Source organism: Podarcis liolepis (assembly GCF_965112155.1).
Source record: "Podarcis liolepis genome assembly, chromosome: 10".
In the NCBI taxonomy this organism is placed as follows: domain Eukaryota; kingdom Metazoa; phylum Chordata; class Lepidosauria; order Squamata; family Lacertidae; genus Podarcis; species Podarcis liolepis.
Genome location: NC_139562.1, coordinates 20,325,062 through 20,348,704, shown reverse-complemented (window position 1 = coordinate 20,348,704; position 23,643 = coordinate 20,325,062). Strand labels below are relative to the sequence as shown.

At 41.6% G+C, this 23,643-nt stretch overlaps 1 protein-coding gene across 1 annotated transcript; it reads left to right on the top strand.

Annotated features, from left to right (window-relative positions):
- Positions 1-818: 818 nt before the first annotated feature.
- AMN1 (antagonist of mitotic exit network 1 homolog) lies at positions 819-18,518 on the top strand. The gene is made up of 7 exons (XM_083462090.1): positions 819-1,259; positions 4,746-4,878; positions 6,912-7,056; positions 9,275-9,492; positions 15,057-15,113; positions 15,935-16,046; positions 17,936-18,518. Exons 1-7 carry the CDS (start codon positions 1,210-1,212, stop codon positions 18,007-18,009), a joined length of 789 nt encoding a protein of 262 aa, XP_083318216.1. The 5' UTR covers positions 819-1,209; the 3' UTR covers positions 18,010-18,518.
- The last annotated feature ends 5,125 nt before the right edge of the window (positions 18,519-23,643 follow it).

Here is a 23,643-nt window from a genome sequence, read left to right as displayed (position 1 = left end):
TTTGGCTGCCTCTGTCCAATCAGCCTGGTTGAAATTCCTATTGGCTGTTTGCTAGAACCAATCATAAAAGATACACCCATTTCCTATTACCTTTTATGGGAGACAAAGAGCTATATTTCCTTCTATCTATAAAAGGCAAACAAGTAGCCATATATCTTACATTTCATACATAACATATATAGATTTTTAAAAGAAAAGGAACTTAATAAAAACACTTTCGGTTTACAACCCCTCTTTCCCTAGCCAGCTGCTGTTTCTATTTGCTCTTTGCCCTTTAACCTTAGGAAAATGTGGCTCAAGTCTCTAATGGGAGACACATGGTATTATATTTTGTTAAACAATGAATCCTTCTATTTACCAACTCTTAATTAGTGCTTTTTCAGCTTGATTGTATTCTGTAGGGTCAGTAACCTAGTAACCTTTGCTCCCAGGCTGTAATTCCCTTTTTACAACTTTGAGAATTTTGGCTCCTGCTATAAATAAATCAGGGGGGCCTTTGTCCAGGAGGATAAACATCTGCCAAAGTCTTTTAGCCAGCTGGTCTTTTGCCTGGCATAAAAACACACAAGCATCTGCAAATATATATATATATATAGTTAAGCTCATTTTAAAATACAGATCTTGATCAGATGCCTCATAATACAGATTTTGATCAGATGCCTCAAAACTACATGGTCCTTGGGCTCCATTCCAACTCTACAATTCTCTAATTGCACGCAAATTGTTTCCCTGTTGTAAGCCGCCTTGCGCATGGTTTTAACTATGCAACGGACAGCATACGAATAAAATGAAAAGTGAAACGAAATGAGATGAGGATGAAGAAGAAGTAGATACTATAGGATTATTTTGGCTTATTTTGACGTTGCTTCAGCTCCGCGGGGCTTGAGGGCGGGAGACTGAGCTAAACCCCCGTTTAGAACCTACGACGACCCCTTCCCCTTTGACGCCAAACCACCTTCGAAGGCTTCAGTACCGCACGCCGAAGACTACATTTCCCAAAGTGCTCCGCTCTCTACTTAGGGTCGCTCTGCCAATTCCGAACTGCCCTTTCTCTCATTCGAGTTCCGTCGCAGGGCAAAGGGCTGAGGCGCATAGAGGCGCATAGAGGGCGCTGCGTCTGTGAATTGCGAGGAATTGAAGGACGGTCCCTGACGCCGCCCATCCCCCGGCCTGAGAGGAAGAGCGAGAGCGAGCTGCCGGGGCCTAGCGATGAGTTACCTCAGCGAAAGCGGCGGGGCCGTTAGGTCCCTCCTCGACTTGTGAGTGGCCGGCGGGGCGAGCGGGGTCTTCACTCGTGCGTCCCCCCCACCCACCATGAACCTCTCCCGGCACCAGGAAAACCACCTTATTTCACCTCCATCTCCAACGTTACCCTTATTATGTCCTCCCCGCCTCTTCGCTAACCTCTTTGCTGCCCTTTGTCCGGATTCTGCCCCTGGGATGTGCCAACAAATCAACGAGGAGAAGCGTGCCCCTGAGCGTGTGCAGAGAGCAGTTTTAAATAGCTGCGCGGAAGAGGCCGTTTCAGCAGGTGCGGCTTGGTCGACAAGCAAGCCTGCTGAAATTCCACCTTGCCTTGAGTAGTGGTTAGAGCCCTTGAGCTAGGGAGCAGCCCGATACAAATTCCATGAGGAGGAAGGGAGAGCCATGTAGGAAGGAAAGGTGGGATAGAAAAATATAATAAATAAACAAACCTGGCTGTTCTTCTATTGAGAAGTGTGACCAACTTCACCCTGGGACCATTATAGCTGTGCTTTTAATAATACTGTAATATAATAATAATATCATTGAGCTGCAAGACTTTCTCGGGTGACCCTGCATTTATCTCATACCTGGAAAAACTTCACCTGTTGGTTTTCCAGCTGTTAGAGATACAAAAAAAACAACAACACCAAAAAAACCTGGTTCCTAAGACTTAGGTCTCAAAATCCTTTAAATAATAAGATCTGGACAAAAATTTGTGAAGTAGTAGAATTTTATTGAAGGAAAAGCATGGTTGAACAAGGATGGGTGACCAATGCAGGCACACCCTAATGAGGAAAAACACAGTTTATATAATCTGCCCCCCTAACCGCCAAAAAGTCCCTACTTTACATGCCCACCATGGAGGAGCATGCAAAGTTTACAACATATCGCGTCCGCCTTAACATTTTACCATCCCACTTCCCCATGTTAATCATTGCACAAATATTGTCAAAGCATCTTTACATTTTATATTTTGATGCAAGCAACCCCTTTATTCTTATCTCAAATTGCCCTATTTTGATGTGTTAACCACTCTTCGTTCCATATGCAGGCGTAAGCTAGTTTGTTATCTGATAAGGCTAAGAGGACAAACCCCAAGTTGACCACCAAATATGCTAGCTACAGGTGCGAGCTGCTCTTGAGTCTAGGTTCTTAACAGTGAGCTGCATGACTTTTGCTAAATCTGCATTCCTTATTCGGTGGAATCCCTTGTGGTTACCCTATCAGCTATAAACTATCAAATTCTATGCTCACTATTATCTTAGCAGGCAGCTGCTCTTTAGACCTTTAGACTTTTATGAAAAAGCAAAAATATAGCATCATTAAAAATTGAGAAGTAATGGAAAGGCAAAGAGTTGCTTAGAAACATCCTATTCAAAAAATGGCCAAGCTATATATTGTGGTAGGTGTGTCTTAATAGGAGCCACTAATAAAAGCATTCTTATAATAAGAAGCATTAATAAAAGCATCTTTATCCTAGGGAAACAATGAAAAAGCAACGTATTTCCCACACCAGCCTCATGTGTCTGTTGACAGCACAAGCAGTTTAACAGAAGCTTAAGAAGTCTGTATGGGGAATAAATTGGGCATAGGTTCTTAAACTGAAACTGTTCTTAACCTGAAGCACCACTTTAGCTAATGGGGCCTCCCGCTGCCACTGCACTGCCACCGCATGATTTCTGTTCTCATCCTGAAGCAAAGTTCTTAACCCGAGGTACTATTTCTGGGTTAGCGGAGTCTGTAACCTGAAGCATCTGTAACCCGAGGTACCACTGTACGTGATAAAAATTGTGCTGGAAGCAGTTTTGACCTCCCATGTTACTTGTATTCTGAACAATTAAATTTACAGTTGCTTACATAAAAATATTCTGTAATGGATCTGAATAGTGATCCAGCTCTGCAGACAACAGTGGACAGAGAGATGCCTCTAAGAAACTCACAGGCAGAGCAAATTGGAAATAGCCATCACAATTTCTAAATAGCTACTAGCTATTGGGAGACATTTCTATAAATTTGTCTGATCTCAGGAATCCTTGACACACTGAGTAGCCCCTGAATTCATTTTCATTGTTTGTTTGCTTATGTGCTCTTCAAATGTTTTTTCCAGGACGGGTTCCACAATGTTAAAAACACAAAATTTATAAAAAATACGAAGTACAATAATCAAATAATCAAATCCTACAACATACTTATTTTATTTACAGTATATAGAGATTTCCAAACACTTTTCAAGTGCCTATATAGCATTACTGAGAGTGACTTCCAGCAGAACCTGGGCACAGAGCAGAGGATTCTGGGGGCATGCTGAAGGGTACCCATTCGTTTATCCAGGGCACTGGGACTCTATAGCACACCTAATACTGATGTGGAAATCGAACTACAGGACAACTTTTGTTTCATGCCTAATGCTCCTCTTCATTCCAAGTGGCTGAAAGAGGTCTTAGCATACGTTTACCAGAGTGTCCTCTGAATATGATACAAAGTGCATAGTAGTTATACAGTAAATGTCATGCACAGTACAGAGATTCACTTCTTCAAATACAGTGGAATATTACCAAGAGTTCAAAGCAGTATTTTAACATGTTGCATAAATAGTTGTTTGCCCTAAGATTTATTTTACATAGCAATAATTTTGCTTATTGGCAGTCTGCAGTGTTACAACATTTTTGCACGACTTTGTTCTTGTGACTAAAGCAGTATGTGAATCAGCAATGTCACCCTCACCCTTATTCCATGTCACCTTCACCCTTATTGTTGATCAGAGCAAAGTTCATTATCCTTAATCCTTTCTCTAACTCTGGCTACACGTTGTAGGGCAATTCAGTCACATTGAGCAAACTGCCTTTCAGCCAATGATCATTTTCACTCAGAAGCCCTTGATGAGCATCTGAGGAACCTCAAAGTTCCCAAAGTGCAGTTTAAAACTAAATGTCTCAATAATAATTAAGCTTAATGTGGGGAACCTTAGAACCTTTGATCTTCCAGATGTTGCTTAACTTCAACTACCATCAGCCCTGGCCATGGGCCATGCTTCCTGTAGCTGATGGGAGCTGTAGTTCAGCAACAAAGGTTCTGCACGCTTGCTCCAAGCCATTCAGAACTGAATATACATATATTTGTGATTAGAACTCATTTAAAGTTGGGTTAAATGTTTTTTGATATGAGTAAACTTTTTGAATAACTTTTCCACTTGTTTGTGTATGTCAGGTGGACTTCAACATGTTGGATTCTCTCCAGCCCCAACCATCACAGTCAATAGACAGGAGTGATGGGAATACAACAATACCTGGAAGGACATAGGTCCCCTGCCTCTGGTGTACATCTTTTTTTTTTCTTTCTCATTGCCTAATTTTGTACTAGGTGCTGGATAGCCCCGCCCCCCAAGAGAAGTCCCTGTTGTTGCAGTCTAAGAAATCGTGCTTACATAATTGTTTCCCAAGTTGCCAAGAAAGTGTGTCATCTTATGACTACTTTTTGTTCTTTCCCCTCCTCCCCTCCAGAAGCCTTCATTGCTTAACGAGGAACATATCCAGATATGCGGAAGATATTAAGCCTTTGCCTCCCAACATCAAAGATAAACTGATCAAATCATTGAGTGTCCAAGGGTGGATAAGTGATTCAAATATTAATACGGTAAGGTGGCACTTTGAGCACAACTCTCCACGTTGTCATCATTGGGACTTATAAACAATACATATTTATATTTGCATTTATTCCTGCTGTCTTTTCCATAGTCAAAGCCAAGGCTGTGTATTTGATAGAGCGTTGTTCTAGGACCTGGGAAACCAGGGTTCTCATCCAGACTCAGCCATGTAGTTCATTAGTGAAAGTGTCCTTTATGAGATGACCTCCAGGAAAGTGTTGGGCTGGATGCAATTCAATGCCATATTTCCTGGCTGTGTGATTTGTGGTGGGGCATTATTTTGGAGTGTAGTGCCCCAGTTCATTATTCATTTCTGCATATTTTAACAAGATGACAGTGTATTGTGCCCCAATAAAGTGGTGGAGTTGATGTGATTTAATGTCAGTTCCCAGAGGATGCTGTCCTGGATGTTTGGGTCTGTGATTTGTGATGTCCAAAAGCTTATTGATCGTACACCCCTAGTTCTTCATTTGCTGTTATCATTTGAGGTCACCATGTTCTCATGAGTATTGAACAAACACAAATAATTTGATTGCAGAAAAGTAGTGTGCATCTTGAAAGGGACATTCTTCAGGTCATTGGGATAATATGGGGCATTCTAAAATTTACTTTGGAGTTCAGTGACATGTCAAGTTTTGTTTTGTTTTTTAGTTTTCTGATTGAGCTATATTTCAAATTCCTACACAGATAAGGAGCTAGGAACAAGTAACAAACTTAAGCATCAGAAGAGTTAATTATTATTTCTCTTTCAACAAAACTTGCATTTTTTCTTTAAAAAACAAAACAAAAAACTTGCATTTTCTCATTTGCATTTACCCACACCTGCACCATTCTGCCATTTAGGCTAGTTCCTCTTCTCTTTGGTGCTGAATTTGTTTATCTCATATTACCTTGAAGAATGTTCAGATACAGTATATGAAGGAATCTGGATTTGATAGGGACAATCTATCATGAAGTAGAGTTGCATCTAGCAACATTTGCCATCAGTGTAGTATACTCCTCTTCTAAATTGTTACATTAGCCTCAAATGGGAACCATGGCTGAAACCTTTGACTGAGTTTAAAGTTCTGATCCAAACATGACTCATCTTCCATATACAGGCCAGTTTCTAATGGCAAAGCTATTAAAATCCATAAGCTTAAATAAACTGGCAAAATGATCAACCGCTTGCCTAAGGAAAGAGGGCACAGTAATTTTATTATCCATAGAAGAATTCTATTTGCTGACCCCTTGACAAGCTTGGGATACCTGCTAGATCTTCCAGGAGGGAATAAATTAGATGTAATACTGATCTGTTGCTGACAAGGCATATCTGCTATTGTTTTAAATAAATTTGAGGTGATAGAGCAAAAGTTAAAGCTGTGGTAACAAACATGCATTTTGCAGATAGTACTTCAGGGTCTTTTGTGAGTAAGGACAGAAAAGCTCATTAAAATCTTAATGAATATTAAATGAATTTATTATTTATTGGTAGAGTCCCAAGGGCCATGTCAGGGGACTGCCATCGGGGCTGGGGAGGGAAGCAGGGGGATACAGAGAGCCTCCGAGGCTTCTGAGGAGCAGCCCCTCTCCAGCGGTGGGGAAAGCCACACCTCCAGTGGAGCGGAGGGGGAAGGGGATAGCCAGGCGAGGGGAGGGCTCAAAGATGCTACCAGCTGGCCAGGAGACAGACACGCCATTTCTGTCACCCAGCTTACGCAGAGGGGTGAAACGTAAGGAGGGGAGGCAGAGATTTGGGGTGTCTAAGTTCTTATGTTGGGGAGAAACCGGAAGGGGCCACTCCTGGAACCTGCAAGCGACTAGGACGGACATGAACTTTGTGTTTCTGCACTGTATATAGTTTACACCAATAAAACCTGTAAAAGACAGGTCAGAGTCCTGCCTGGTTACTCGCGAGCAACCACCACCAGCCCCTGACAGGCCAGATAAAGAGGAATGGAAGATTACATTTGGCCCTCAGGCCTAAGGTTCCCCATTCCTGGGCCGCGCCACGTAGAGCTTGACAGAAATATTTTCATTTTAGGTTTTGCACCCTGCAGTAGAGGCACTCGACCTTCGGGACTGTGATGTTTCAGATAATGCCTTGCAACAGCTTTGTAACTGCAAACAACTTAAGAAAATTAACTTGAACATTTGGAAAGGCAACAGACTAACAGTCACTTCGGAAGGTTTGTTTTCTATGTGATATTTATTTCAAAGGACAGTGAAGAAATTAAGCTTCATTCAGGCTTTCTTCTTCTTCCCCAAATAGGATTCTCATTATCATTTTTAGTAAATAAATGCCCAGAGGATTGGATTTCCTTCCAAAATGCTGCTCTGAAGGCTACACATTCTCTTTCTTTGTAGTTTTGAGCTTTTTCATGACTCAGAAAGCTGCCTTATGCTAAGTCAGAGCATTGATCCATCAAGCCCAGAGCACCATCTGCTCTTACCGGCTCCAGCTAACCACGTCATCGCAGCAAATAGCAACCCTGCTTTGTGAGGAGCTTTTAACTAAAGAAGCGAGAGACTTAACATAAGAAGAGTCTTGCTGCTTCAGGCCAAGGGCGCATCTTGCCTAGCATCTTGTTCTCACAGGGGCCAGCCAGGTGCTTATGTGAAGCCCACAAGTAGATGGTTTTGGGCTAGAACATTAGGCAGTTAGAAAGGAAGGTTCAAAAGAAGTCAGAGCTATGCAACAAGCTGCCTTCCGGAGCTGAAGGGCTTTCTTTTGCTGGAGGTATTTAAGCAGAAGCTGAATGTCCATTTCCCAGGGGTGTTGCAGTTGCATCCTCCATTGTGGATCCTGCACTGAGCAAGGGGTTGGATTAGATTGCCTTCAAGGTATCTTACAATGTAGGAATGAAAAATCACGGGAGACGAGAGAGGCAGGTGCAACATGAGGCGTCTGTCAGGGCGGGCCCTGGGAGCCTCTTTTATTGAATATTGCAAGCATTGCCACAGGTGGGCCTGTGGCTGATTGGTTGATACATACACAAAGAAACTTGTGATTGGTTAACATAAGTACAAGGCGGGGATTACATGTGAGAGGTGGGATTTACATATGATCATTTATCACTGATACATTAAAGGCTGAGAATCGGAGCTAGAACTAGACAGGCATGAAGCCTCCTAATTAAATTGTAACTAGAGATTAATATGGCACAAACAATTACTAATGATTGATCATAACATGAAACAATATAAGAATCACGTTCTGTAGATGTGGTCAGCTAGGCATGAAGAGCAGGTCATGTTGTTTTCCATGAGCTTAGGATGTCTGTTACTAATGATTGATCATAACATGAAACAATATAACAATCAAGTTCTGTAGATGTGGTCAGCTAGGCATGAAGAGCAGGTTCGTACAGTGTGTGCAAAAGCAGAGAAAAGCCTACAAGCAAGACTTCCCAGAATGCAAGAGAAAAGAAGCAAGGCTTCCCCATAATGCAGCAGTTTTGTGCAGAAGGAGAACTAACAGTTATGTGCAGAAAGAGGACTTCCCTTCATTACAAGGTTGCAGGGTGTGCTGTAAAGCAAAGGTGAGAAACATCTGGCTCTCCAGATATTTTTGGACTGCAAACCCCATCATCCCCAACAATTGTCTAGGATAACAGGGGCTGTTGGGAGTTGGAGTCTAATAAACATCTGAAAGGCTACAAGTTCCCCACCCTGGCCTAAAGGCACATGATACATCAACCTTGCTGAAGTCCAAGTCTGGGAGACCATCTCAGAATCCTTTGTGTATCACTTTGAGCGCTACTACAGGAGAAAGGTGGGATATGAATGTAAATAAAGCAAATGAATGTCATTTTAGGTACCAGTTATACAAATAGAAAAGGAAGGATTAGATGAGAACAAGCTAACACTTATGCCCATTCACATCAATGGTCCTAAGGACACTTAACTCTACAGTGATACCTCGGTTTACGAACAACCCTGTTAACAAACTATTTGGTTTACCAACTCCGCAAAACCGGAAATAGTGTTCCGGTTTGCAACTTTACCTCGGTCTACAAACGGAAGCCGAACGGTGGAAGGGCACTGGCAGCGGGCGGCCTCATTAGGGAAAGCGCACCTCGGTTTAAGAATGGATTTGGTTTAAGAACGGACTTCAGGAATGGATTAAGTTCATAAACCAAGGTACCACTGTATACTGAATTGCAACTATTATTAGTAGAGCACAATGAATATACTAATATGATGCCCAAAGTGGCCAGCATTCTAAAGTTATAAGCAGAATTGAGATTTGAGGTTAGTATCCCTCAGGTTTGACTGTAATTTGTAATATTAATGCCCAAAGTGTTTTGATATGTTGCTCTTAAAGTAATAATTTCTTCTAATATGCTCTTCTATTCGACCTTCTGGAGATGAATGTGAGAATGATGTGCTTTGTTTATCCAACAGGGGTTGCAGCACTGGCCTTGTCATGCCCTTATTTACGTGAAGTCTCTTTTAAAAGATGTAGCAACATTACAGATAGTGGAGTCCTTGCCCTTGCCCTCCACTGCCCACTTTTGCAAATAGTTAACATAGGTGGATGTTCCAGCATTACAGATACATCTCTGCAAGCTCTTGGACAGAACTGCCAATCTTTACATAGTGTGGATTTTTCATCTACCCAAGTAAGATTGTTGGCAAATATATATCTTGTTGGCATAGATATCTTGCAAAATGGCATGATTAAAATGATACTCTTGAGAACTGACTCTTACTTCACTAAATTGCTATTAGTATTTTGAGATACTGTCTTGATAAAAGTGCATTTGGCCTCTTTTGCTTTCACAGTTACCGTATTTTTCACTCTGTAAGATGCACCAGACCACAAGATGCACCTAGTTTTTGGAGGAGGAAAACAAGAAAAAAAATATTCTGAATCTCAGAAGCCAGAACAGCAAGAGGGATCGGTGTGCAGTGAAAGCAGCAATCCCTCTTGCTGTTTTGGCTTCTGTGATAGCTGCGCAGCCTGCGTTCGCTCCATAAGACGCACACACATTTCCCCTTACTTTTTAGGAGGGAAAAAGTATGTCTTATAGAGCAAAAAATACGGTACCTTAATTTTGCTTAGTGTGGTTGCATTAGATTAAATGAGTGTTTTGAACCTACCACAGGAAATGTGGACTCTTATCTATAAATTGCAGTGAATTTTGTTGCGAAAATAGTCATTTGGCTTGTAAATCTAGTGTTTCCCATTTCCCTTCCCTTCCCACCCATTTTACACTTGTAGCTTACATTATCAGAGTGCAGTATTAAAATAAATTCAGCAGAGTAAATAATATTTGATTGATATAAAAGTGGAAAACTGATTTGAATAGTTATAGTAAAATTATGCAGGAAAATGTAATATGAAATATGAACCATTGAAGGAGAAGAAGGGAAGACAGTGAGAGCCAACTATTGACGACTGTGGAGAAGAGCCAGAGGATGATGGGTTTACCTGGTGCCTAGATGTTCCTGGAACCTGGTCGTCCATGGTTGTTCTGGTCTGCTCCCTGGTTTTTGGAGGACGAATGCCCAAGAGGTCCTTACCTATGGCCTTCTTAGGGCAGGCAGCGCCTCCTTCCAGGCTCCTGGCTGGGCATCCAACCACGCAACAGTTGGTAGGCGCATGGTCTGTCTGCTAGTATGGGGACAGGGATGCCTGGCAAGACCAGGTTTCTGCCTGTTTTGGAGGGCTGGTAAGACACAAGATTCTGCAGTATCACGTAGGAAGAGTTTGGGCTTGTTGTGATTATTTGTAGCAGAAACACTACTGTTGAGGCTGCCAGAGGTTAAGGGCTGCTGCATGCACAGCTAATGCAGAGTTAACAGAAGATAATGGGGTTGAGTAGTGCTACTGAATAGTAATGTAATAATAAGAATAAGAATAATAAGAATAATGTATAGGTACAAAATTAAAATAAAAAAGGAAGTGAAAGGAAAGGAAATGGAAAAGATAAGGTGAAAGAGGAAACTAGAAGAGGAACTGCAGATAAGTCAGACTAGGGGTAACCCTGCCAAAGCTAGTGAGAATTGACCAATAAACCAGTTGCTGTGTGGCTGCACTAAGCAAGGTTAATATTTAACAATATGTGATTCTGTGAATGAAAAGAAAGCACCCAAGATTTATAAGTTGATATATTGGAAGCAATCACACAATATACAATCTGCAGGTTTGAGGCTCAGTTACCGTAATTTTCGCTCCATAACACGCAGTTTTTTGCTCCTAGAAAGTAAGGGAAAATGCCTGTGCGTGTTACGGAGCGAATGCACTCGACCGGAGCCATGGCTGCCGTCAGTCAAGCAAAGCGGAGCCGCTTGCAGGGCTTTGCACGGCTCTAGCTTTGCTTGCTTTACAGCCAGGAGGAGGGGGAGGAGCTGAGGAGGAAGGAGGGAAGGAGAGCCATGCCAGCAAAGCGGGCAGCAGCCGCTTACACGCGAGGAGGGACAGACGGGAGCCATAGCAAGCCGGGAGAAGGCAGGCAGTTAAAAGCCAGCAGGCGCTTTTAAAGTAGCCGGTAACAGCTGCTGCAGCCTCAGCTAGCAAAGGTCCCAGCGCTCTCTAAATGGAGCAATGAGGCTGCAGAGGGACAGGAGGGCTTGGATCAGGAAGGATAAAGTTTAAGCAACCAGCTGCAAAAAAAAACCCAAAACCAACCTGGAGCTCTGAGCCACGAGCGCAGTGAAAACCAGGAAGTAAAAGAAAAGGCTATCCCCCCGCTTCTCAGCTGTTTTGAGGCAGGATAGATTTGAGCATTGTCTGGGTCCTAGTGCCCCTACTGCTTTTTGTGCTCCATTCTATTGCTGCTGGTGGCTGCTTATCACTCAAACTGAACCTGATACCAGTAGCCACCTGTACAAACAAAGTAGAAGGCTGCAGGAGGAGAGCTTTTACACAGCTAATGGCAAATCCCCTGCAATCCAAGTCCTCCTCACTTGCTCAAATCTATTCTGCCTCAAAACAAGGAGCAGAAGAAAAAGGCTGCAAACTGTTAAATGGAAAAACCCCCAGGCACAGGGCAAATACCTTAAGTATACCTTTAAAGCAACAGTGCTCTTTCCCTCCCTGCTCAGCTCGCAGAAAAGCTGCTTCTCCACCCACCCCACTCGTGCTCCTTATCCCTTGAGAGCTTTTCCTTCCCTCCCCACTTAAAACGTGGTTACAAAGCACGGATCCACATGGATCCTCAGGATTTTTGCACTGGGTCACCCCAAACTCACCATCAGATCACATGTCTGTGGCCACAGCATGAACCACAAAAATCATACATCTACTGTTTCATTTAGAATATTTTTTTCTTGTTTTCCTCCTCTAAAAACTACGTGCGTGTTATGGTCAGGTGCGTGTTATAGAGCGAAAAATACGGTAACTAATTCTATCAAGAGGAGGAGCAATTCATTTATTCAGATGCGGGGAACGATCCATTGGAGGGAGTAATCAATGCGGCAAAGGCATGGCATAATTAAAATCCAGAAACGTAATTAAATATAGGTGCAATCAGTGATGCAAGTGCATTAATATAAAGCATAATCAGAGGGAGCAATTCATCACATAACATTAGTGCAGAAAACCAATTAAATAGCTGGTGTCCTTCACGCCATGCTTGGAGGTCTCTTCCATATTGATCCTCTCCATTTTCTGATCAGAACCACTCTTCCTGTTCCTCTCTTTGCTTGTTTGCTTCTTCTTTTTTGACTCTTGCTGCTCTTCAACATACATACATACATATATGAATGAGACATATATATTCCCCAGAATTTGGTGCAAAAGTTATTTTTCCAGCTAATTACAGATCAGGGATGTGACTTTTCCAAGGAAGCTCCCTTTTGCTTGGAACTGTCTGCTATTCTTGAATCTTTGAAATGTAATAAATGGGTGTCTAATGGCAGAAATGTTAAAAGCAGTTATAAACATAGCAAACCTTCATACAGAGTATCACAGCTTTTGGCTAAATTTAAAAGGGGTTCCTAGACTGGAGTTTCCCTTCCAGAAACTCAGAAGAAATGGATGCAGGCTTTAAGTGAAAAGATAGAAAGACTGAAATACAAATGCACATAGGCACAGCCTAAAAAATGAGGAGGCTTCCAAGAACCCCATAAAAATGTCGGAACTCCGCTCGGCCAAGCTGATAAGGCCTCATCTTCCTCCGAGCCGAGCCTTTGAAATTGCCTCCGACGTGTTTTATGACCTGAGCCTTTGATAAGGCCTCAAGCACATTCTATCCAGCAGGGTTCCCAGCACAGGGAAGAGACAAGAGGTTTGGCTACATTGTAAAGAGTTTTATTTCTAAACTACGCAGAACAGAAAAGACATCCTCTCTCTATGCAAGCAGAGAGCAACTGAACAAAGAAACAAAGGAAACAGGAAACCACTAACGTCACAACCCGTCTCCCTTTCCCGTGAGACTGCAAGGTCTCTGGAATGTAAACAGAGTCCTGTGACTCCACGCAGCTGCACAGAGATAACAGAAGCTAACAGCAAAGCCATGTTTCTTATACACTTTCAGATTACACAAATGATTTCTGAGTAGCCAATCAAATGATTACAACAACTTCCCCATAGGAATTACAGCCTATGGTCATCATTCTAAATCAAATAGAAACCCTTATACAGTACTCTTTTTACTAGCCCACTCCAGCCTTCTCATTATAATAATATGTTATCATACATTGTCATCCTTCAAGGTCTACTTTAATTAATATCGAATTAATTAATTCTTTACATGTCTACAAACATCTATTCTTAATCACCCATGATTAATATATTCATTCTCTACATTAACATAAATTCAGTGATACTTTTCCGCCTGGCCAATCTCCTTTCATGTATTCTCAACTTTTAATTCTTTCACATTAGAATACAGGATGTACGTGAAACAATCTGGTTTTTTCCTTAGATTGGTGAGAGTTCATACATGGATTGCTAAGCAGCACTGCTAATATAAAATACTGAGTTTTAACAAACAAAAGAGTGTCCTAACAGAGAGATAAATGGAGATAGGAAATTTTTCATCTGCTTTGCATGCAGAAGGTCCCAGGTGCAACCCCTGGCCTCTCCAGGTAGGCCTGAGAGAGACTTTTGTTGCAACGGTTTTTAATAAAGGTACCAGTGACCAACTCAAATAGAGTCCAAGAATTGACAGATGCAGCAATTGGAGAAAAAGAAGGTGAGGTTTACTGCTGAGCAATAATTGACCCAGTGGAATCCTTTCCAAAGACCGGGCCCCAAGCTCTGTCGGCCTGGGGCTTTATACCTGAGTACATACATCACAGATCATGACATAATCAAATATAATTGCGAACAAAAGCAAAATAAGCTAATGAGCGCATTCAAGCCTTGCTCCTGACTGTACAAAGAGTTCTTCTCCCAACTTCTGTTTTTTTAGTTTGAACATGCAGTCTTGAGGCAGACTTGACCATTCTCCTAGATTTATTGCAAGAATAGAAATTTAAGGCAAGGAGGAACTTTAACTGTTACTCCCAGGCGACCATCTGTTCATAAAGGACATTTGCGGTTAGCACCTTCCTATTTCACTGCATAGACTTTGTCTGGACAAGGGGGGGGGGGGAGATGTACCACCAAATCTGATTTATCGCTTCACCTCTTGTAGAGAGAACAAGAAGGCACTAGGACAAAGTTCATTTAAAGTTTGCAGATTTAAGCAATTTGCTGTTAATCTAAATCATTGTAAAAATCTCTGGTTATATGTGAATATATGTGAATATATTTGATAACTGATTATATGAAAAGCATAAGGGTAAAATTCCTCCAGGTCCTGCTTCACTGCCTGAAACCCTGGAGATCCATGGAGATCTCCTACAGTTGTAGGAGAGCCAGTCAGGAGAGAGAATACTGAGCTGGATGGACCAATGGTCTGAGCTGGTATAAGGAAGCTTCCTCTGTTTCTGTTGCTAAGCCATGCTTTGGCTTAGTGTGATGTTTGTACTAAGTCAGAGAAAGCCCTGAAAAGTGGCATTATTGCATATATATATAATTTTTCTGTCATTTAAAGAGAATATATTAATTTGGCTTCCATTTGTGTAAAATTCAAGTTTATAAGACATGCAAATTGAAGAAAACCAGACTGAAGTTGCTATGGTTGTTGTTGTTTTTTTACAGGATTGCTTTAATGTTTTGGTTTATTGAAGTGGACAGTTACTATAGTTTTATTCAGTGTACCAACAAAAATTCTGATTTTGTCCCATCCAGGTTACTGATGACGGTGTAATAGCACTTGTTAGTGGAATGTGTTCAAAGAATTTAAAGGTAACTTTTCAACATGTTTAGTACAAATCATTATCATTAGTAAATAGTATATTTAAATTTCTTAATAGAATTAAGGGATTAAATCAGTGGCTATTAGTCAAAGATGACTAGATGCCCTGCTAGTGGGTTTCCAATAGACATCTGACTGGCCACTGTAGAAACAGAATGCTTCTGGACAAGATGGGACTTTGGTCTGATCCGGCAGGGTGGCTCTTACTCTCATATGGGTTTTTTCCATTATTGCAGGGGTCAGCAAGGTTTACCAGGCATGGGCTGGATCACTCCTGCGGAGATCCTGGGAGATCTGCATATGCCCAGATGCCAAAAATTGCACCTGCGCAGAAGCGATTTTCAGCATCTGGGCATGCGCAGAAGTGATTTCCGGCACCACGGACATGCGCAGACGCGATTTCCGGCATCTGGGCATGCACAGAAGCGATTTCCGGAACCGTGGAAGAGAGTCCCTGCGCCATGCTGCCCTGGTGTTTTTTTTAATGCTTTTTATTGATTTTCAAAAACAAAAGTAATAATAAATAAAACATAAACTTTTACATTCAACATTTTGTATCTTCTTATTTACCCTGCGCAATTTTGCGCCCGGACTTCCTTCCTTCCCTGCTTCGGTTTTCCCAATTTACCATGCTGTGCTGGTTTAATGCAGCACGTGGGGACTCGCCGAGTGGGCAGCTTGGTTTGGAGGTGGCTCACGGGCTGGTTAAATGGCCTCCTTGGGCCGCTTCCGGCCCATGGGCTGCAGGTTGGGGACCCCTGCATTATTGTCTGTAACAGTTACTGATGCTAGTATTCATTGTCCCAAATAGGAGATCCATATGGAACGGTGTGTGAATCTGACTGACATAGCTGTGGAAGCTGTTCTCACTTGTTGTCCAAGGATATACATTTTTCTGTTCCATGGATGCCCACTGATAACAGGTGATTAAAGTGCAGCTTACTAGCTAAGTTCAACAATAGATTTTGTCAACCTGTCTGAGCCTTAAGATCAGTCTCAAAGGGACTGCTCACAGACCCACCAGCAGGATCCATCTCACTGGTGGGCACGAGAGACAGGATATTTTCAGCAGTGGCCCCATATTTTCTTTTAAATGAGTTTAAAGATGTTTTTTATGTTGGTTGGTATTGTGAGTGGACTGGATTTTAAATTAACTTTGCTCTTTTAAATGGTTTTAAAATATTGCAGTACATGTAATTGTGCATTGGTTTGCTGGTTTGATATATTCTTGCTGCTCTTTTAGCTTTTATATTTCAAATATGTTTTTCATTGCAAGCTGAAGGATAAATCTCCCCTTTCCTTCTAGTTTGAATCCATTTTGAGCAGTTAGAACTCCATATTCTGTATTCACTGTCCCCTCCTAGTAGATAAAAACTAACTGTTTTAATCAGGACATGTCCTTGTACACTGAAAGAATGCAACAGATAATCACCAAGGCAATGGTGAAATGAATGCTAGGCATGGCAATTTCATTTAACCTTAGGTCAGTAGGAGGGCTGATATCATAGTCAAAAGCAGATGTTGGTAGACAAGCAATAATAGAGCAGTAAATAATAAAGACATAGGTAAATGTTTCCTTACCACAATGCAACACAATTAAACTTGTTAAAATGGGAATAAGAGGCATGTTTCTATTTTTCTAACAGCCTTCAGAGACAGAATGGTACACCACTACTCCCTGCTCCGTATCTTGAAACAATATGCTTATCTCTCCTGTTCTAAAAAAAAGCTTAACACTGTCCTGACTTAATCAGTCCACCTTCACAACTTAGTTAAAATTACGTTCACAGCAAATGCAATTTTAAACAGTTGCTCTTCGTATGCTTGGATGTGAGCCAAATACATTCTTGTATAACTTAGGTTTTGACAGATTGCCTGTGTGGCTTCTGTCCAGATATGCTTGTTTATCAGAGCAATTGTTTAATTCAACTGCATCAGATACAAACAGTGCTTTTTTCCCAGGAAGTTGTTACAGTAAGCGCCACACTTTTTAACAACAAAAAGAGGTCCCAGTACTGCGTATCCTTGAGCACTCCCTGGGGAAGAAAAAGGGTACTGGATACAATGTTGCTAAAATTATTTTGCCTTGATGCTAGTACATTTTGTTCAATCAAAATTGGGTGTTTTCCACCCCAAAAAGGTGGTTTAAAACAGATGAGAATAAGAACAACAGTTTCAAAGCAACCTAAGTAAAACCCAGAAATAATAGCAAAACAACCACATTGACCTGCTCTAGTGTTAAGATCAGCAGGGGAGGCCCCCTTGGCAGTTCTGCTGCCCTATGCAGTCTGATAGGCAGTGGTGTGTGAGAGTTGCTTATCTGTGTTGGCTCTCTGTTTGTGGAATAACCTGCCCTCCTTCTGCTGCATTGCTGTTCTGTGCTGCTGTTTTGTTAGTTTGGTCATTTTATTTTATGTTTTTAATGCAGTGTGCTGTTTTATTGTGAGGTTTTTGTAACTCAGTATGGGACCATTCAGTGAAGGGTAAAATAGGTTAAAACAATGAATGAATGTCTGCAGAAAAAACTGGAATATAAACAACTGAAAACATGTTGAAACAAACATGTCTTAACCTGCTTAACCAGAAGAGAAGAATAAACTTATTACAAGAGCCTGCAAAGCATTTATGCAGCAAATAGCAGCATCAATATACTGATCTGGAGGCCCATTTCTTGTAGAAAGATCTCTGAAACTCATTCCTTCTTCCCCCTAAATCATTTGTTTGCATTACCCTTCCTACCTAGCATTTTCTTACCCTAGAGAAAATTGAATTGTCCAATGTATTTTATCATCCTTGTTTCCTTGTTTTGCAGATCGTTCTCGAGAAGCCCTGGAACAGCTGGTTGGACCAAATAAGTTTAAGCAGGTTTCATGGACTGTTTATTGATTTTTCTTTAGTTGTTGATGGCATCTCTTTTTCAAGAAATAACCATTCCTGGAACGGCATGTCTCTGGTGTTGTAGAGTGTACTGTCTCCCACTGACATGCTTCGTTTCTGTTTCAACTGCCAAAGGTAGTGGCACTAATGCCGTGTTGGTTTTCTTGATTAACGAGAATGTTTTTCTTTTTTCCACTCCACATGATGGATTACGAATAGGAAGTTGTTAGTGTTCATGTAAGAGCAACAGGTCAGAACTGTAATTCAGGAATCATTATGTTCAAATGTTAAGTTCTGTGGCAGTGAAGAACTAACAGGAAAATGTGATGTGGCAGGTGGTGAGCCAGCAAGACATGACAGCCACTTTTGCATCTAAGCATTTTGTAAGGTCACTTGCGCAGCCATCACTTTGGGGAGGGTCAGTTATGTTTCTAGGTAGCCATTATAATTGGAGACATGAGGTTTTGTTTCCTGCATGCTGGTTCTTGTTTTGAAATAAATATTCCTGCCATCTTCAAGTTGTGAATGTATTTTCTTTCATTCCAAAGAATTAATGTATGTGTTTATAGTACTCATGGCTTCTGTTTTTGAGTGAAAATGTTAACATGTGGCTTTGTGCTGATATCTCCTAGCCTGGATACCACGTTCTGGCCCAGTAAGGAACATAGTAGTGAAAACTAGAAGGAATATTGCTATCTAGTCTAGGAATTTGGATTTCTTCCTAAACCCTTTATAAGAGTTGTTTGATCATGTGCAGCCCGTGCATTCCCAGAGAAAAATGAATCATAGAATCATAGAGTTGGAAGAGACCACAAGGGCCATCGAGTCCAACCCCCTGCCAAGCAGGAAACACCATCAGAGCACTCCTGACATATGGGTTGTCAAGCCTCTGCTTAAAGACCTCCAAAGAAGGAGACTCCACCACACTCCTTGGCAGCAAATTCCACTGTCAAACAGCTCTTACTGTCAGGAAGTTCTTCCTAATGTTTAGGTGGAATCTTCTTTCTTGTAGTTTGGATCCATTGCTCCGTGTCCGCTTCTCTGGAGCAGCAGAAAACAACCTTTCTCCCTCCTCTATGTGACATCCTTTTATATATTTGAACATGGCTATCATATCACCCCTTAACCTCCTCTTCTCCAGGCTAAACATGCCCAGCTCCCTTAGCCGTTCCTCATAAGGCATCGTTTCCAGGCCTTTGACCATTTTGGTTGCCCTCCTCTGGACACGTTCCAGTTTGTCAGTGTCCTTCTTGAACTGTGGTGCCCAGAACTGGACATGGTACTCCAGGTGAGGTCTGACCAGAGCAGAATACAGTGGCACTATTACTTCCCTTGATCTAGATGCTATACTCCTATTGATGCAGCCCAGAATTGCATTGGCTTTTTTAGCTGCCGCGTCACACTGTTGGCTCATGTCAAGTTTGTGGTCAACCAAGACTCCTAGATCCTTTTCACATGTACTGCTCTCAAGCCAGGTGTCACCCATCTTGTATTTGTGCCTCTCATTTTTTTTATTTTTTTTTTGCCCAAGTGCAATACTTTACATTTCTCCCTGTTAAAATTCATCTTGTTTGTTTTGGCCCAGTTCTCTAATCTGCCAAGGTCATTTTGAAGTGTGATCCTGTCCTCTGGGGTGTTAGCCACCCCTCCCAGTTTGGTGTCATCTGCAAATTTGATCAGGATGCCCTTGAGTCCATCATCCAAGTCGTTGATAAAGATGTTGAATAAGACCGGGCCCAAGACAGAACCCTGTGGCACCCCACTAGTCACTCTTCCCCAGGATGAAGAGGAACCATTGATGAGCACCCTTTGGGTTCGGTCAGTCAGCCAGTTACAAATCCACTGAGTGGTAGCATAGTCAAGACCGCATTTTACCAGCTTCTTTACAAGAATATCATGGGGCACCTTGTCAAATGCCTTGCTGAAATCAAGGTAGGCTACATCCACTGCGTTCCCTTCATCTACCAGGCTTGTAATTCTGTCAAAAAACAAGCTCAGGTTAGTCTGACATGACTTATTTATCAGAAATCCATGCTGACTGTTGGTGATCACAGCATTCCTTTCTAGGTGCTCACAGACTGTTTGCTTAATGATCTGCTCCAGAATCTTCCCTGGTATTGATGTCAGACTGACTGGGCGGTAATTATTTGGGTCCTCTCTTTTCCCCTTTTTGAAAATAGGGACAACATTTGCCCTCCTCCAGTCTGCCGGGACTTCGCCTGTTCTCCAGGAATTCTCAAAGATGACTGCCAGTGGTTCTGAGATCACATCTGCCAGTTCTTTTAATACTCTTGGATGCAGTTCATCTGGCCCTGGAGACTTGAATACATCTAAACTAGCCAAGTATTCTTGTACTATCTCCTTAGTTATTCTGGGCTGTGTTTCCTCTGCTGAATCATTTGCTCCAAATTCTTCAGGTCGGGCATTGTTTTCTTTATCGGAGAAGACTGAGGCAAAGAAGGCATTGAGGAGTTCAGCCCTTTCTGTGTCCCCTGTTTGCATTTCACCATCTTCTCCTCTGAGTGACCCCACTGTTTCTTTGGTCTTCCTTTTGCTACGAACATACCCATAAAAGCCTTTTTTGTTGCTTTCAACCTCTCTAGCAAGACTGAGTTCATTCTGTGCTTTAGCTTTTCTGACTTTGTGTCTACACGTGCTGGCTATTTGTTTGAATTCCTCTTTGGTGGTTTCCCCCCTTTTCCATTTTTTGTACGCATCCTTTTTTAATCTTAACTCAGTTAAAAGTTCTTTAGATAGCCACCCTGGCTTCTTTAGGCACCTTCCATGTTTCCGTCTCATTGGTATTGCCTGAAGTTGTGCTTTTACTATCTCCCTCTTAACAAACTCCCAGCCATCATGAACTCCCTTTCCTTTTAGTATTACTGTCCATGGGATCTCACCCAGCACTTCCCTAAGTTTTATGAAGTCGGCTTTCTTAAAGTCAAGAAATTGAGTCCTAGTATGCTTGGCTGCTCCTTTCCGCTGTATAGTAAATGAGTATTCAAATGAAAGGTTTCAATAGGATTTGAGTGTCTTGTCAATCTGCAGCATGATATACTATATAAAGTTAAAAACCTCTGTTTTTATTTCATTTTGTATCATTTTATATTATATACCTATATAACACTAAATACTAAATAGAAATAAATCTAAATAGAAATATCTATGGTTGTTAATAACAGCCTCATTAAAGTTACTAATATATCTGCCCCACCCCACATTCTTGCTTCAAGGCTGCTAGCGGCAACTTTCATGACCAAGGAGAACACAAGCTTAAAATATTCCGAGAACACTTCCACTAGTTGTGCTGGATAATCAAAGGAATAAATGAACATGTTCAGGGCAGAAGGTGGACTTCCCAATATCTGAATGAAGAAAGGTTTTGTGTTTCTATTTAGTGTGCTCTGAGCTGCTTCTTTTGCAGAAAACAGTTTTGATTAGAGCCTGATTAAAGCACAAAGGTCAGATCTGTGTTAACAACTTTAATTGATTCAACAGCACAATGTTTTCAGCCTTAGTGAAAACCACACAGCTTTAATTCAACTACCCACACCTGCTGTCTTTTATTTAATCTAATTTTCATTGTGGCTGTCAGCAACACAGTTTGAATATTTTTGAACTTGAAAATTGCTTACTAATAGCAATAGAATGCATTTAAGTGAATGTAACTGCATAACAAGGTTGGCTTAAGTAATTACTCTTATAATTTTATTTTGAATTGTAGATTGACTCTGTACATGTTTAATCAGACTTACTCTCTAGTAGGTGTATTTAGGACTGAGGAGGGGTTGTACCTCTGGTGGGTGACACATCGTGCTCCTTTTGTCCACCTTTGGTTCCCACCCTGCACCCAGCTCTCACCTGTGGCTCCTAGAAGCTGTCAGCATACAACAGCGGCCACACCCTGAGAATGGCTTTGACTGGCCAGCTAAACCAGGTGAGGGTCTTACATTTTATGTCTTCTATTTAATAAAGCCTGTACTGGCACCTCCCCACTTGCGCGTGATCAGCACAAGCACTTCTGCTGACAAGTGCACCATTTTCAGCTCCAAAAGGGGATGGGGGCAGAATCAGGGAATCCTCTCTCATGTGCATCCCAGTAATGTGTGTGGCGGCTGCAACAGTACCTCTGCTTAAGTGGGGACCCCCTTGTATGTTCTTACTCTTGAAATGACTGCTGTTCTGTTCAAAGCCTACATACCAGAGGTTGGATTCCCCCCCCCAAAAAAAAAACAACACTAGAATTAGCAGAAGAGCCCCTAGTACAGCATCCTGTTCCCCATAATGTTCAGCCAGATGTATCTGGGAAACCCACCAGCAGAGAATGAAGGCAAAATACTTCCCCATCTGTTGCTTCCTTCCCTCCCTCCCAAACTGACTTTCAAAGATATGCTGTCTCTGAATCTGGAGATCCCATTTAGCTATATTATTAATAAAAGCACCTAGCATTTTTTAAATGACTTGGATAATACCAAATTCAGCCATTCAACAGCTGGTTGCAAACTGGACTTCTACTACCCAAAGATGGGACTTCATTCTCTGACAGAACACTCCAAGTACTAAGTAAAACTACCCAATTTGACTTCTTTTTGCTTTTTTACCTTGCATGCCACCTAAAATTAACATCTAGCTTTGTTAATATAAAAGCTACCTACTTTCTCTTGATTCCTTGTTTTCTGTCTACGAAGGAACCTGTGTGTTTCACCTAAGGAGCGAGACAGATCTAGGTAACAGCTTGATTTATATTTTCAAAAATTGGGAAGGGAAAATGCTAACCTTTATACATTTTTTCCATCTCAGCTGCCCTAAGTGCAACTTTAAACCTGCATAGCACATAGTGGGAGTCTTGTTTGAATGTCTGGTATATCCTGCCACATTCTTTCTTGAGATTGTGAGAAAATATACATCCTTGTGGCTTTGACAGCAACCAACTCTATCCCACATCCCCTCCTCTGATAAAACATTCTGTAGAAGTCAAAGCCTGCATGCTATTTTATGGCAGTTTGGTTGCCCTGGTTATTGCCCTGATGTAGATTTTACATTTTTTATGAGATTATTTTTATTCAGAATAACATGAAATAATGGGTATTGATCATCAGATAAAAGGAAAATACATGCATTATGTGTATTAGGCAGATGATAATAATAGCATGTTAAGTTAAATAACCGAAGCCAAAATGATATATGAGTTATAGTGGGTCTGGGTTCCTCTGGGTGACAATAAAAGAAACAGATGTAAACCAATCAGCATCAAAAGTATCCTTTTGTTTCTCCATGCATCACTCAGCAGTGTTGTGTAAATTTAGCAGTCACTGCCAAATACCATATGTGTAAGGTCATCTTGGTAGTCAGTATAACCCTGAAACTAACTGGTACTTGCTGCAGAGCCATCCCACATATGCTTACCTGCTTGCTTTGGGAGCTTGGCTGCTGGCCTAGGGAGTTGGGAGTTATTTGTGAAACCTAGTAGATGCCTCCCACTCATTCCCCCCATCTGACAGATGAATGGATGGGAGGTTCAGTTTGCAAGTTTATTATTCTAGCCAAACCCCATGGGAGACTTGTAGCAATAGTATTAATAGAATAATAAAGAACGTATGTCCATAACATAAGCCAACATCCATGATGAAAGAGTTACCAGAG

Excerpts from the sequence above, each read along its gene's own strand:
- AMN1 (XM_083462090.1), top strand. The coding sequence starts at position 1,210 with ATGAGTTACCTCAGCGAAAGCGGCGGGGCCGTTAGGTCCCTCCTCGAC. Across the intron at positions 15,114-15,934 it reads TGTGTTCAAAGAATTTAAAG|GAGATCCATATGGAACGGTG; the intron begins GTAACTTTTCAA and ends TGTCCCAAATAG. Across the intron at positions 16,047-17,935 it reads TGGATGCCCACTGATAACAG|ATCGTTCTCGAGAAGCCCTG; the intron begins GTGATTAAAGTG and ends CTTGTTTTGCAG.